This window comes from Odocoileus virginianus, chromosome 1, assembly GCF_023699985.2.
Source record: "Odocoileus virginianus isolate 20LAN1187 ecotype Illinois chromosome 1, Ovbor_1.2, whole genome shotgun sequence".
Taxonomy (NCBI): Eukaryota; Metazoa; Chordata; class Mammalia; order Artiodactyla; family Cervidae; genus Odocoileus; species Odocoileus virginianus.
Genome location: NC_069674.1, coordinates 67,190,029 through 67,203,108, shown reverse-complemented (window position 1 = coordinate 67,203,108; position 13,080 = coordinate 67,190,029). Strand labels below are relative to the sequence as shown.

The 13,080-nt window shown below is 39.0% G+C and overlaps 1 protein-coding gene across 1 annotated transcript in view; it reads left to right on the top strand.

The window, feature by feature from the left end:
- PRKAR2B (protein kinase cAMP-dependent type II regulatory subunit beta) overlaps positions 1-13,080 on the top strand; it is a 103,670-nt gene that overhangs the window by 23,531 nt on the left and 67,059 nt on the right. Inside the window, exon 2 of the mRNA XM_070469162.1 lies at positions 2,333-2,368. Coding sequence (XP_070325263.1) covers positions 2,333-2,368 — 36 coding nt within the window. The remainder of the gene's footprint in view (positions 1-2,332; positions 2,369-13,080) is intronic.

Here is a 13,080-nt window from a genome sequence, read left to right as displayed (position 1 = left end):
AGTTGCAGCAAGCAGGAGCTGCCCTCGAGTTGCAGCGTGCAGGCTTCTCGTTGTGGTGGTTTCTCTCGTTGTCGAGCCCCGGGCTCTAGAGCACAGGCTCAGTAGTTGTATTGCATGAGGTTAGCTGCTCCACAGCATGTGGGGGTCTTCCTGGACCAGGGATCACACCTGCGTCTCCTGCATTACCACTGAGCCACCAGGGAAGCCCTGCACTTAAATAGTAAACTCTGTTGGAATCTAGTCTCAGATGGTTGTAAGCTGACTTGCTTGCCAACATGAATGTCCAGTTGGATATGTGAAAGCATGAATGTTGTGGCATTTAGGACAGTTCTTTGTTGTATAGAACTGTCCTGTACATCATCTGTCAAATGTCAGAGGTGTCCTCTGAATTATTAAGACGGTTGAAAAAATTGCCCCACAAACTTCAAGTACACCTCCCAGAAGGCAGTGTCACTTCCTTGAAAATCTTGTCTCTGCCTCCAACACTTCAGAAAGACACACAAACCTGAGGGACCCCAAGGGAACAAGGACATCCCAGAATTTCAGACCAGAAGCTAGTTATGCTGTGACTTCATATCTAGAGGAGAGGCTGGAGCAGGAGGCAGAGTTTCTGCTGTGTTTTCACCCCAGAGCTGAGATATGCTTTTTATCTTCATCTTGCTCTGGTCAGCCTGTACTGTCTATTCTGCATTCTTGTGGTTGAAGTTTCTTGCACTCTTTCCTTTCCTGTCCTTATGGCTGGCCTGGGGAGGCTTCCTTTAGACTAGGTTCTGAAGGAGTTGTGAAAAAGAGATTGGAAAGTATCCAAGAAAACTGGTGGACATTTTTGTGTGTGTGTGATATCTAAAATATAGCTACAGTTTATCTGATGAAAGATTTTTATATAAGTGATTTGTGATTTTGCAGCTATATGGCTGAATTAATTTGGTATGTAAATAGTGGAGATTTTGTATCTTGATCGTTTGAGAGGATATGATTTTGCTATAAATTATAGTATTTTAATAATTGGGTTTCTGAATTATTTCAGAGAATTAACCCTCATTAAAAGTGGAGATCAATATGGGAGGGAATACTTACCTATTACTTTGTGATTTCAGGTGTCAGTATTTTTGCTTTCTGCTCTTGGTGGGAAGCATTTTGGTGCTAGAAGTACTTAAGTTCAAATACTCAAGTTCTGCCACAGCGTGGCTGTGTGATCTAAAGCAAACTAATCAGTATCTCCGAGCCTTACTGTAAAATGTTGTCATCAGTAATGTGGAGGTGCTGATATTTAAAGGCATAGTTGCATGCATTAGTGTAAAACATCTGACATAATTTTCTTCTAGTACTTAGTCCTAAGCATCTGTAATTTTTGTGCTGTTTGACATAATGCGACAAAAATTTTAGTCTTCTTTTTTTACTTGACCTATTTCCATAGTGTAAACCGTCTTTATAATGACTATTTTAAAAGTATTGAAGTGTTAGAAAGTATTACAGTAGACCCATGACTTCCTGCTACTTAAATACACTCTGTAGTTAGTACCTGATGTTCTTTCTGTATATAATATGAACTGTAAACTTACCTGCTTCTATCAAGAATAAAAGCTTTAAAGAAATACCTCATTTCTTGAGATAGTTATAAACAAAACCAAGAAGAAACAACAGAGCTGAGTTGAGTGTGGGAAGTGGGCCAAGGGTGGGCTTACCAGTGGAACAGGATGCTCCCACACCCAGCATGAAATTATAGCCTTCTGCAGACAGATTTGCATGTCATGGACTTTTGGGTTGAACACAAACATTGTTAACTCTACAAATATTAAATCTGAGAATATCAACAATATACTCTCTTTACCTAATAATGATATCAGCATACGTGAGCATTAGTTTTGTTTCCAGATTTTTTCACTGTGAAAATGATGCTGTTAAATCGCTTTTTCCTTTTCTAGTAATATTTCTTTGGGATAACTCTCTTAAAAGTTGAATTACTTTTTTAAAGAAGACAAACCTTTTATGATACTTCATGTAATTGCCAAATTGTTTATAAAAATATTATATAGATTTGTACTGTACTAGGTAAGTAGTTTCAGCCACACATAGCTAGGGATTTTCATTTAAAGAGTTTTGGAGGCACTAATTTAACAGATGAAATATTGATTTTAATTTATATTTCCTTGTCTAGTATTAAATTTAAACACTTAATTTTCATATATTTAGGTATTTCTTCTAGCACTTGTTATTCATTCATATCTTTCTCCTATTTAACTTATGGGCTCATTAACAGTTTAGTTCCTTTTCAGGGTTTTGGATAAATTCGAATTTTATCTAAGCATATTATCCCACTTTTCTCTTTCAGCTCCAGTAATAAACCGATTTACAAGGCGTGCCTCAGGTAAGTCTCCTTATGGATTTTGCTTACTAATGGTGACATTTTAAAAATGGATTGGATAAGAAGGTATGAAAAGAATAATTGCTATAGAGTAATAACTTATTTATCAGTCATTTTCCCAGAAAACAGCCATATGATAAAGTCAAGAACTAGGAAGTAAATAGAAATATCCTCTGAGTGCCTCAACTTAAAATTCCACTGTGGCTAATGTATGGAGACTCTTACCCAAATTTGTTTATTTCTGTGCTTGATAAATTACTAATTACATGGTTATCTGGTTTGCCAGCCACAGTTTAGAAGAAGTGATTTAGAACTTGGGTAAAAGTGAAATCACTCAGCCGTGTCTGACTCTTTGTGACCCCACAGACTGTAGCCCACCAGGCTCCTCTGTCCATGGGATTCTCCAGGCAAGAATACTGGAGTGGGTTGCCATTCCCTTCTCCAGGCAATCTTCCCCACCCAGGGATCAAACCTGGGTCTTCCACATTGCAGGCAGATTCTTTACTGTCTGAACCACCAGGGAAGGAGACTCGAAACGGCAAGGGATGATAGTTTTTAATAAAGACATGAAAACTCATAACACTGAGATATAAGAACTTGTCATCATGGAGCCATTTAGAACAGGACAAATTGCTTTATGTTTGTTGGTGTCCTAGAGATACCTTAGTAACCTCCTGCATATTCACACTGAGGGAGACCTTAGCCATTGGCAAGAATTTAAATTTGGTTCCCTACACTGGATACTCCCCCCATGGCTCAGCAGTAAAGAATCTGCTTGCAATGCAGGAGATGTGAGTTCAATCCCTGGGACAGGAAGATTCCCTAGAGGAGGGTATGGCAACCCGCTCCAGTATTCTTGCCTGGAAAATCCTGGGCAGAGGAGCTAGGCGGGCTATAGTCCGTCAGGCTGCAAAGAGTCAGATGTGATTCAAGCGACTTAACACGCATTCACACTGGGTACCACCTACATTACATGGGTGGGTAAGTACAGGACACAGCTGAAAGCATTTCTATCCTAAGTGAGTTTGGGCATTGAAATGGATAAATTATTGTTTGGAAAATTCACCTCTGTGAAATACCTTCTTCTCTAAAGATAGAGGACAAATGAAGTACTACCATGTTTGATTTGAAAAAAACAACATTCTTTTATTTATAGCTAAGTTTTTTGGTTGAAAAACACAAGATAAAATTCAAACATCATCTTGACATTTATACAATACAAATGAGTCATTTATTTCATAAAATTATCTCCTTTCCATATGTGCTATATTATTAAAGGTGTTTTAAATTGAGTTTTGTATTTAATTTGTCAACAGTTCTGGTATAATTTACTCTTGCTATGTGGTGACCAGGTCTATAAGGAATAAGACAGGGATTAGGAAAATATATTCTATTGGGATGGTATCTGCTTTATCCTTGTGAGCTTTTTGTAATGTCAAGGCATATCTATTTTAAATGTTGGAAACAAAGAGTAGATTATAATGCCTTTTGTGGAATGAGAAATTATGTTTTTGTCAGTAAGGCATCAATCAGACTTTATCCCAAAGTAGAGCAATCAAGAGTGATCTTATTCTGGTGTAATACATAGCCTTTTGTCAACAGTGGTAAAAACAGAGAGGAACAATAAGAGAGAATCAGTGGTGTGATATCTTGTCTTCATGATGTGAGAGTCTTTCCATAGAAATGTGATTAAAACTCTTAGAATAAATTATCTCCCTTTCTGCCTGACATGAGACATTATTTCTGGGCAAATTCCATTAACATTTGTTGTTCAGTATACTTACCATTGGTTGATAGATCCAGGGCTCGGTAGGTTCCTGAGTGGAGTCTTAACTACTAGACTACCAGGGAAGTCCTAGTGTAGGTTCATTTTGAAACAACATTTCAGCCCCTACCACCACAGCTAAATCTCTGTCCATTGTATCTCAGGAAAATTGGCTGGAAATGCAGATAACATGGAACCCCAGCAAAGAAATACACATTCAAGTCAGATGTTGCATTTTTTCCCCTAGAGTGACAGGTAATAGGAAATGTGAAAACAGCAGGAAGCAACTGAAAGAAAAATGAAATGATATCAAGTTCAGAGCCATGTTACAAAAACTTTTAAAGGTGTAAGTATTGTGCTGTGGTTAGTCGCTCGGTCGTGTCCGACTCTTTACAACCCTAGTAATATAACATTCTGGAGAGCACTGTAGGAATGAACTTTGACATTGATTATTGGGAGGAAAAGACAACTGGCTTATGGAGTATCCTGGTAGGTCAGGGACTGTGCTAAGCATCTTATACACATTTCAGTCTTTCAGGCAAGGGAAATAAAATATTTACTACCTTAGATAAAAAGAACAATCACGGAAACTTTTTTGACAAAGAAGTAAACAGAAATAGCCTTAAGGCATCTTGAGGAGGAAATTCTTTAGTTCTCTTTGTAAATTTAATTTAGTGGCTAAAAGTAATTTAATTTAGTAGTAGAGATAGACTTCAATTTCTTTTGAAATAGCATTTCCAAAAAAATAACAAAAATAGATACCCACTTAAAATAGAGAAATTCATATTTGATAATTAAAAATATTTATTGGGATATCTTTTTTTGATGACATTTTAGTTCAGAAATACTTTTCAGAAATAAACTATAAATTTAAATTTGTAATGTGAGACCTGTAACTTAAGGGAAAAAAATTACGTCAGGTAAAACCAACCAGATGTATAGGATATAAAAATTTATTTCTTATTTCTCTATTATTTTTAAGTGAGGGCTTCCCTGTAGTTCAGATGGTAAAAAAATCTGCCTGCAGTGGAGGAGACCTGGGTTCGATCCCCGGATTGGGAAGTTACCTAAGAAAGGAATGGCAACCCACTCCAATATTGTTGCCTGGAGAATCCCATGGACAGAGGAGCCTCATGGGCTACAGTCCATGAGGTCGCAAAGAGCAGGGCACGACTGAGTGACTAACACTACTACTACTATTTTTAAATAATAGTTATTACAAAAAATACTGTGTGTATACATTACAACAATAAAAACAATTTGATAGTGCTAGGTATTCAGTCACTTTTGATTGAATGGAAGTTTAGGACTATTGTATACATAGTCCTAATCTGACTGAGTTTCCTAAATGTTTGAGGTTTTGGCCTCAAACTGTATCTGTCAAAAGTAGATATTTCAACCTGAATGCTTCAAACAAAACATTTTTCCTTTTATGCCTTTTTCTTTTGTTATAGTTCAGGAGGATGAGGGGACTATATATATTAAGAATGTGTTTAGCAGATACATTATTTTGAATCATTTTTATACTTTTAATATCACTGTATCTGTTGAATTGTCCTCATGTGTTTTCAATGCCTGCCCATAAACCTGATGGTTTTTATTTATATAAGTAATAGGAATTAGTTTCACTCGCTTTCAAATAAAATTCCTAGAATTTTAAGAGTTTTTAGAAGTTTCATAAACTAGTTTTCCATTTGGTTCAGGAATGAAAGGCATGTATTAGTAACATTGTGTATATTTAAAATGTACAACGTGTTGATTCAATACATTTATATATTACAATATGATTATCCATAAACTTATTTTTAAACAACATCCCATGATCTTAATCCTATTTTTAAGCAATTTTTTTTGTTTTGTTCTTTTGTCCTTTTATGATTCATTTCTCCTCTGATCACATCTTATCGGTATGTCTTTTCAGATACACAGAAGTCATCTACATAATCTGTTTTAGACTTTTGATAGAAATAACACTGACAGTTTGGGGTTTAGTTTTCTTAAAGCTTATGGACTTTGTTTTGGAAGATTATTTTCTTGACAGAAAAAAAGGAAATATACCATTTATTGTTTGTTGTTGTTTAGTTGTGAAGTCATATCCAACTCTTTGCAACCTCAGAGACTGTAGCCCTCCAGGTTTCCTCTGTCCGTGGGATTTCTCAGGCAAGAATACTATACTGGAGTGGGTTGCCATTTCCTTCTCCAGGGGATCTTCCTGACCCAAGGATCAAACCTGTGTCTCTTGCTTGGCAGACGCATTCTTTACCACTGAGCCGCCGGGGAAGCCCATTTATTGTTTAATTACTATTAAAATTAGTGGTAGTAGTAGAGATAGTGGCTGAATAAATCTTTGAACAATAAAACTTAAAGCAAACAGCAATTCTATTGCATTGTTTTTTATCTAGTATATTGTATGGGAAAGACCTAGACTGTAGAGTTATACAGACGAGTTCAAACCACCCATTTACTGTGTGAATTTGTAGATAAGTTATTTATCTCATTGAGTGTTTCTTTCTTATTTTCATTATCTTTCACTTTGAGATCATAGCAGCAATAGTCACCTTGTTATGGTTAAGTTAGATGGTTTTTGTAAAGCAGTGTCTAGGCTCTCAAAAAAGTTAGTGGTCAGCCCTCTGGAACATAGTTTAGAACAAAACAATAAAATGCTCAACTCTGTGTCTTAGTCTGTCAAAAAAGCCTTAAAGAGTCATAACAGTATTTTATATTCATCCTTTAATATGGGTCTCTCTTTTTATTGTTTATACATTGCAGGTTTTTTTTAAAGAGCTTAATGGTTTTCCTTTGTGTTTTTGGCTCTGAATTGAAAAACAAATTGAAATGACCCATTAATCTTGAGACAATGCCTTCTCAGGAGGTCAAAACTCTCTGAATTTTTTTTAACCTCAGAATTTTATTTTGAAAAAGTCAAGCTTATAGAAAAGTTTGAGGAGTGATTCAGTGAACACCTTTATCTAGATTTCCCAGGTGTTACTATTTTGCCACATTTATATGCTCTTTTCTTTTTTTTCCTTGCACATGCCCAGACACATACTTTAATTTTTTTTTAACTGAACCTTTTAGGAATCATAAATAGTTCATGCATATCTCCTGAGAACAAGGACATTTTCTACATCATATAACATGCAGGGAATTTAACCTTGACACAGTGCTGTTATCTGATTACTGTCTAGAGTCTGATTTCCTCAGTTGTCTTGGTATGTCTTTTTTTTTCCCCTTCATTCAAGCACATTCAAGGATTTCACATTGCATTTGATTGTCATGACTCCACTTTTCTTGTCTTTCATAAGTTGGCTCCCTGAAATTTTGAAAACTGGTTTTTTAGAGTTCTGACAGTTGTCCCCAACAGTGAGGCACTTCCCCCTGTGACCTGTTCTTAGATTGTACGGGCACATCCACTCTCTGGTCACGATGCCCCATTGAAGACCATGAAATCTTTGCATGGACATTTAGTATTGCTTTCATGAACAGCTATTGAGCATCGCTTGATCTAGTACATCATTTTTTTTCTTAAAATAGAAGTGAAAATGAAACTCCAAATTATAAATTAGCTAATTTTCTTTTCTCATGTTGAGAATTAGCCACTGTTCAATTTTTAGCCATAACATGAGCACTGAATTTTATAGTATATTTTTAACAGAGCTAAGATCTAATTTTCCCTAAACCAGTATGTGGAATAATTCAGAGGTGAAATTAAGTCTTTGACTCTCGCACACCCACTGTGTACAATGGCACTTTAAAAACTCAGTAATATCACCCCCAAACAGAGCATGATTAGTTCCCAAGAAAAGTAGTGAAATAGCAGAAGTTCAGATCTCGTCTTGAATCTGATTCAGGGAACATATGCTTCCTTGATTCAGGGAGCATATGCTTCCTTTTGTTTTGTTTTGAAAATATTTTGTAGCCTTGGTGTTCATTGTTTTTATTTTAAAGTTATTTGACGAGAGCTTTTAGCCCCCAAATTATTTTCTCCCAGAGGTCATTCTCATATTTTCAAACTAATTTGCTGGTATGAATATATTTACATTTATATTTTGTTCTTAGAAGCTTATTTCAAGCTTGGTAGTCAAAAACACTAGATGATGCATCCTATGAGAATCCTACTTTAATTTACTAATTCATTTAACAAATGTTACTGAGACTTTATTTTGTGCCAGTTATAGTGCTAGAGATGCAAGAAGAACAGGATAGGGCCCCTTAGGAAGTTCAGAGTCTAGCAGGCGTGTGCTTCATACACAATATCCAAGGAGTGAAAAGGAGAAAAGGTATAGTTTTTCCAGGGTGTGGGGCTGGTCTTTAAGGCTTATGATGTGGGTTTCAGCAGGTAGATAAGGGCAGTATCTGTACTTCATCACTAGTAGCTAGCTATTTTTATTATAACTCCTTTTTCATAGTATGGTGCTCTACGCTTGACCTCTGCCATCAGTCACCTGTGGCCTGAAGTAAGCAGATGCTCAAGGCCATGGACAGCAGAGGCTTGAAGGCCAGGAGTTATTTCTGCCTTTAACTAAACCATTGCTGCAAAATGTTTAGGGTCTCTCCTAACCAGGGGGGCCGTGTAGGCTCTGCTTTCAGATGGACCTAGGCTGGAGTATTTACTCTGCTACTCATATATCCACTTGTTAAAAGTGTGTGTGTGTGTGTGTGTGTGTGTGGTCTTAGGTACCTTTATTTCTCCAGGTATAAAATGGAGATAATACCTATCTCACAAAAAGATTGCAATGATTAAACAGTAGATAATAAAAAAATCACTTGATACAGTATTCACCCCAGTTTGGTTCCACAGTCTCAGCCTGAGATTCACATGAGTCTTGGGAATAGGCAGGGGCCTCCAGGAGCCTGGACTGGATTTAAGGGTGTCCGAGGTATCTCGTAGACTGCACAGTGGGGCACCGAGAATTGTTTAGAAAGGTAACACCCAGGGGTGGGGCTGAAGTCAAGAGTCAGACAGCTCCACGGAGGCAGCCGGATGAAACCAGAGCGCCGGCCCCAGGCAGGGAGGTGAGGGGCGGGTGGAGGATGGGCCTGGCATGGGGTGGGGGGTCTCTGAGAGGCCAGTTCACAGGCCCTGGGACTCCTTGTGGGGGAGTGGTTCCAAGCCACTTGTTCTCTCCGTGTTCTCAGGCCTGTATTAAAGTGGATTCTCCCTTGGGGTTCGTCACCACTCAGAGGAGGTCACCAGAGCCAGTGCCGCTCCCTTTCTGCCCCAGTTTCTCCCCCACCTCCTCCCTCCCCAGCAGTCCTAGCTGACAGGCGCTTCTGACTTGCAGTGCAAGACAGCCCAGTGGACCACGGCAGGCGTTCCGTCTCTGGCTCTTTTTTGTTAGGCCCAGGAATGCTGATACACTGTCCTATGGCCGGTGAGAGATTAGCTCCTGACCTTGATTGCAATCTCTCCCAAGTTCTCTTGGAGACCCCCGGGAAGGGCTTTCCCCTTTCTCTTTAGAAAGGCAGTAGTAAAAGCCTGGTCGACAGTTCAGGGCCGGGGGGGGCGTCTCCTTCTCCTGGATGTGTGCTCAGACCCGGGGCCAGCAGATGCCCAGTGCTGGGAGATGGCAGGGGAGCCTCTGCAGCTCGCTGAGCCCCTGCGCGCCAGGCCCCTAGATGCTGCCTGTGAACAGACAGGAGGAGACAGGCTGGACCTTTGAGCTGACTGCAGCTGTTCTGTAAGGATGATCAGAGTGGAGGTCACCACTCCACAACTGTGTGAAGGACCGGTTCTCCCTGCCCCTTCACCCCCAATCCGTGCAGACCTGCCCTTTTGTAAACTGCAGTGAAATTGCCAGGGGGGCATCACACAGCTGTCCTATTGAGTCATTGTAACAGCTCTTAGAAGCTCCTGCTGTCTGGAGTTATCTCACCATGGGTGCTGAGGTTAGGTGTCATGACCTTGGTGTGGTCTGTATGAGATATGAAAGTTCTCAAAAGAAGCTTTTCAAAAGGGAAATTGCACATTTATCTAGAGGAACTGATGATTTAAATGAAACCAAAAAGTATATTTTACCATTTGGGCATTTTTGTGAGAGCAGGCTGAACGTGAGCGGTACCCTTGGACAGGTAGGATGTCGGTATGTGGGGGGCCCTGGTTCATGGCATGTGTATTCTTACCTCTGTTCCTGGCATCCATGTGCCTCTTTACGTTGGAAACACTCCATGGGATTTGCTTGTCTGGCCTTGCGACAACCCAGCCCGCGCCATGTACCCCACCCCTCAGCACTCTTTTTTCTTTCTAGGTGCCATCTATGTATGCACCCAAGCTGCTGTTAGTCTTACACGTTGTTTTGATATCGTGGCTGTTCACATGTCACTTTTCCCCTACTAAACCATGAGCGTACTAATTAGTGAACTGTGGGAAAAGGGCATTTCTGGGTGAAGTCAAAGAAAAAAGAGAATGGGAGGTAAGGAAATGGGAGTCCCGGAAGGATGGGAAGATTGGGTCAGCTGTGTTGTCACGTGCTTTAAGATTCCAGAGCAGTTGGGCCCAATGTGCATCAGTTGTGGAGTGAGACTGCTAAAGTAGATATTGGATGAAGTTTTATTGGGGTTGAGGAAGCAGAAAAAAATTGAGGGTGGCCGTGGACATTGATGTGTTCTGTGACTATGGCAGAACTGAGGTAGAAATAAGAGAGAGCTAGATGCTGGTCCAAGGGTGCCAGAATGTCATGAGTCAGCAGGGAGCACACGTATGGTCTGGATGCCAGAGTGGGGAGCCAGGGCCGTCCCTCACCATCATTTGGACCCCACTGTGTGCAGGGAATAGGACCTTTGACAGTAATGGTGCTCTTACAGTGGTTGGGGGCAGGGGCTGTCCCACAGGTCAGCTATTGAGTAGATATTTATTGAGCACTTAGCATCACCAGGCATGGTGTTAGGTGCTGGGCAGAGCAGCAATAAACGTGCTCTGCCTTCCAGGACCAATGGGGAAGCTTAGAGAAGCATGGAGATGAAACTGGAGAAAGCTGGTTGTCTAGACGATCTCGCATCTTGTGGATGACCAAGGATGACAGAACAATGAGGATGGAGTTGGATGGAGGGTCTTTTGGTTATAATTCATTTACTGTGAATGCTTGTTTAACTAAACGTCCTGTAAGGCTAACTCTATCAGGTTCCCAGTGAGAGCACCTTAACCTCATGTTTATCATGATTACAGAAGGCAGGAGGTATAGAAGCAAAGAGCTTGTATTTGAGGCCATTCTTCCATTTATTGACCAAATTTTCAACAAGAACCTGCAGTGTGTTTGGCACTGGGCTGGGCCAGAGGCTGATAAATGTAATTTAGAATTTCAGTTGCATTATTTTTTAGCTGTGTGACCGTGGACAACTTCCTTAAACCCTCTTCTGTAAAACCGGGTTGGTGTAATTCATGAAGAGATTTAGGCAGAGCTTCAAAAAAAAAAAAAAAAGGAAGGTGCCTGATGCACAATGGGTGCTAAATAAACTTCTATATATCTTTAGGCTCAATTTGTCAAATTTTAATCTAATCAGAATGTTATTAGTACCTATGTTATTTTCTCCAATAATCGCTCCCACTTAATTTTAATTGACCAAAGTGTATAATTCTGTGTATCTCTTACAGCTAATTCCCTCACTGCAAATTTGGATTAACTTAATTAACACCATGTCAATATTTGTGGGGAGATGGGAGAGATTTCTCTCAAATGTAACATCCTTTAGCTCTTCAGGTAAAAACAGAAAGCAACTTCAGTCTCCCCTAGATTATAAGCTGTGCTTGTAGATGGTTGTTTTGAAAATAAGTTGATCCACTTTTTAAGATTTAACCTTTAATTTTAGATGGGTGTGTGTATAGCTTTCACCTCCCCACCGCTAACCCCAGCCCTCTTAATCAGATTGAACCAGCTGCTTCTGGGAGCTGATTACTGGAGAATGTTACTGTCATTGCATTCTGAGACCAAGAGCCCAGCAGTGTATTTTATACTAGCTAATAATTTGATCATGTTTTCTGAAAATTAATGGTGCAACTGAGAACATTAACAAGTGGGTTTCACCACCACTACCAGCATTTTTTCCTATATTCGGTTTTGCATTAAAACCAGAGATTATTGGTTTTGTTGCTGTTATTTTACATAAGATAATATAATCAAATTGCTAAAAAAAATGAAAATACAAATTAATAGTGTTTTGTTTTCAGGATGGTAGAAAAGAGCCTTTCATTTGAAAGACTGAGCAGCTTAAATAATTATATCATTATACTTGTTTCAAGGAATTGTGAATGTTAGTCATCTTTACTGGCCTCCATCAGAAAAGGTGGAATTGACCCTCTCCTTAGATATTTTAAAAGAGAATTCCAAGTTATAGCTCTCATTTAAAAGCAGATTTAGGTAGTTTGATATGCTCATTGCATAATGTAGATGGGGTACCAGACCCATGGTGCTCCAGAAAATGTACCTGACTTTTATGCTGTGGGGTTATTTTCAGAGCTGAGTTTCAACAGGTTGCTGAGAGTGGTGTGCTGCAGTAGAAACTGAAAACTTCAACTCTGTGGGTTTCTAAAAATAAACTGCTACTTTTAAGTTACTTTTTTATTTGGTGTTTTCACTTTATTCAGATTCTGTGACCGTTACAGTGTTGGTTTTCTGTTCTTCAGCACATTTATGTGAAAGGGACAATTTAATCTATTTTTAAGTACATTTCTTAGAGTTGAGAGCTATTCTTGGAATGAGAATAATAAAAAAAGGCTTATAATCCAGAATTATATATTTTTATTGATTAAAAAATAAACATTCATGTTGTATCACCTAGGCAATTAAATTAGAATTTAAATAAAATCAGAGCATTTCTTTAGTAAAATCATTTCTTGAATTACATCTTTTAGAAGGGATTCTTATTATTAAACCATGTAGGCAGAGGTCCTGGTGTTTCTTGGTTGGTTGTCTCATCCTGGACAGAGACTCTGAGGCAGAGATCGTTGTATGTT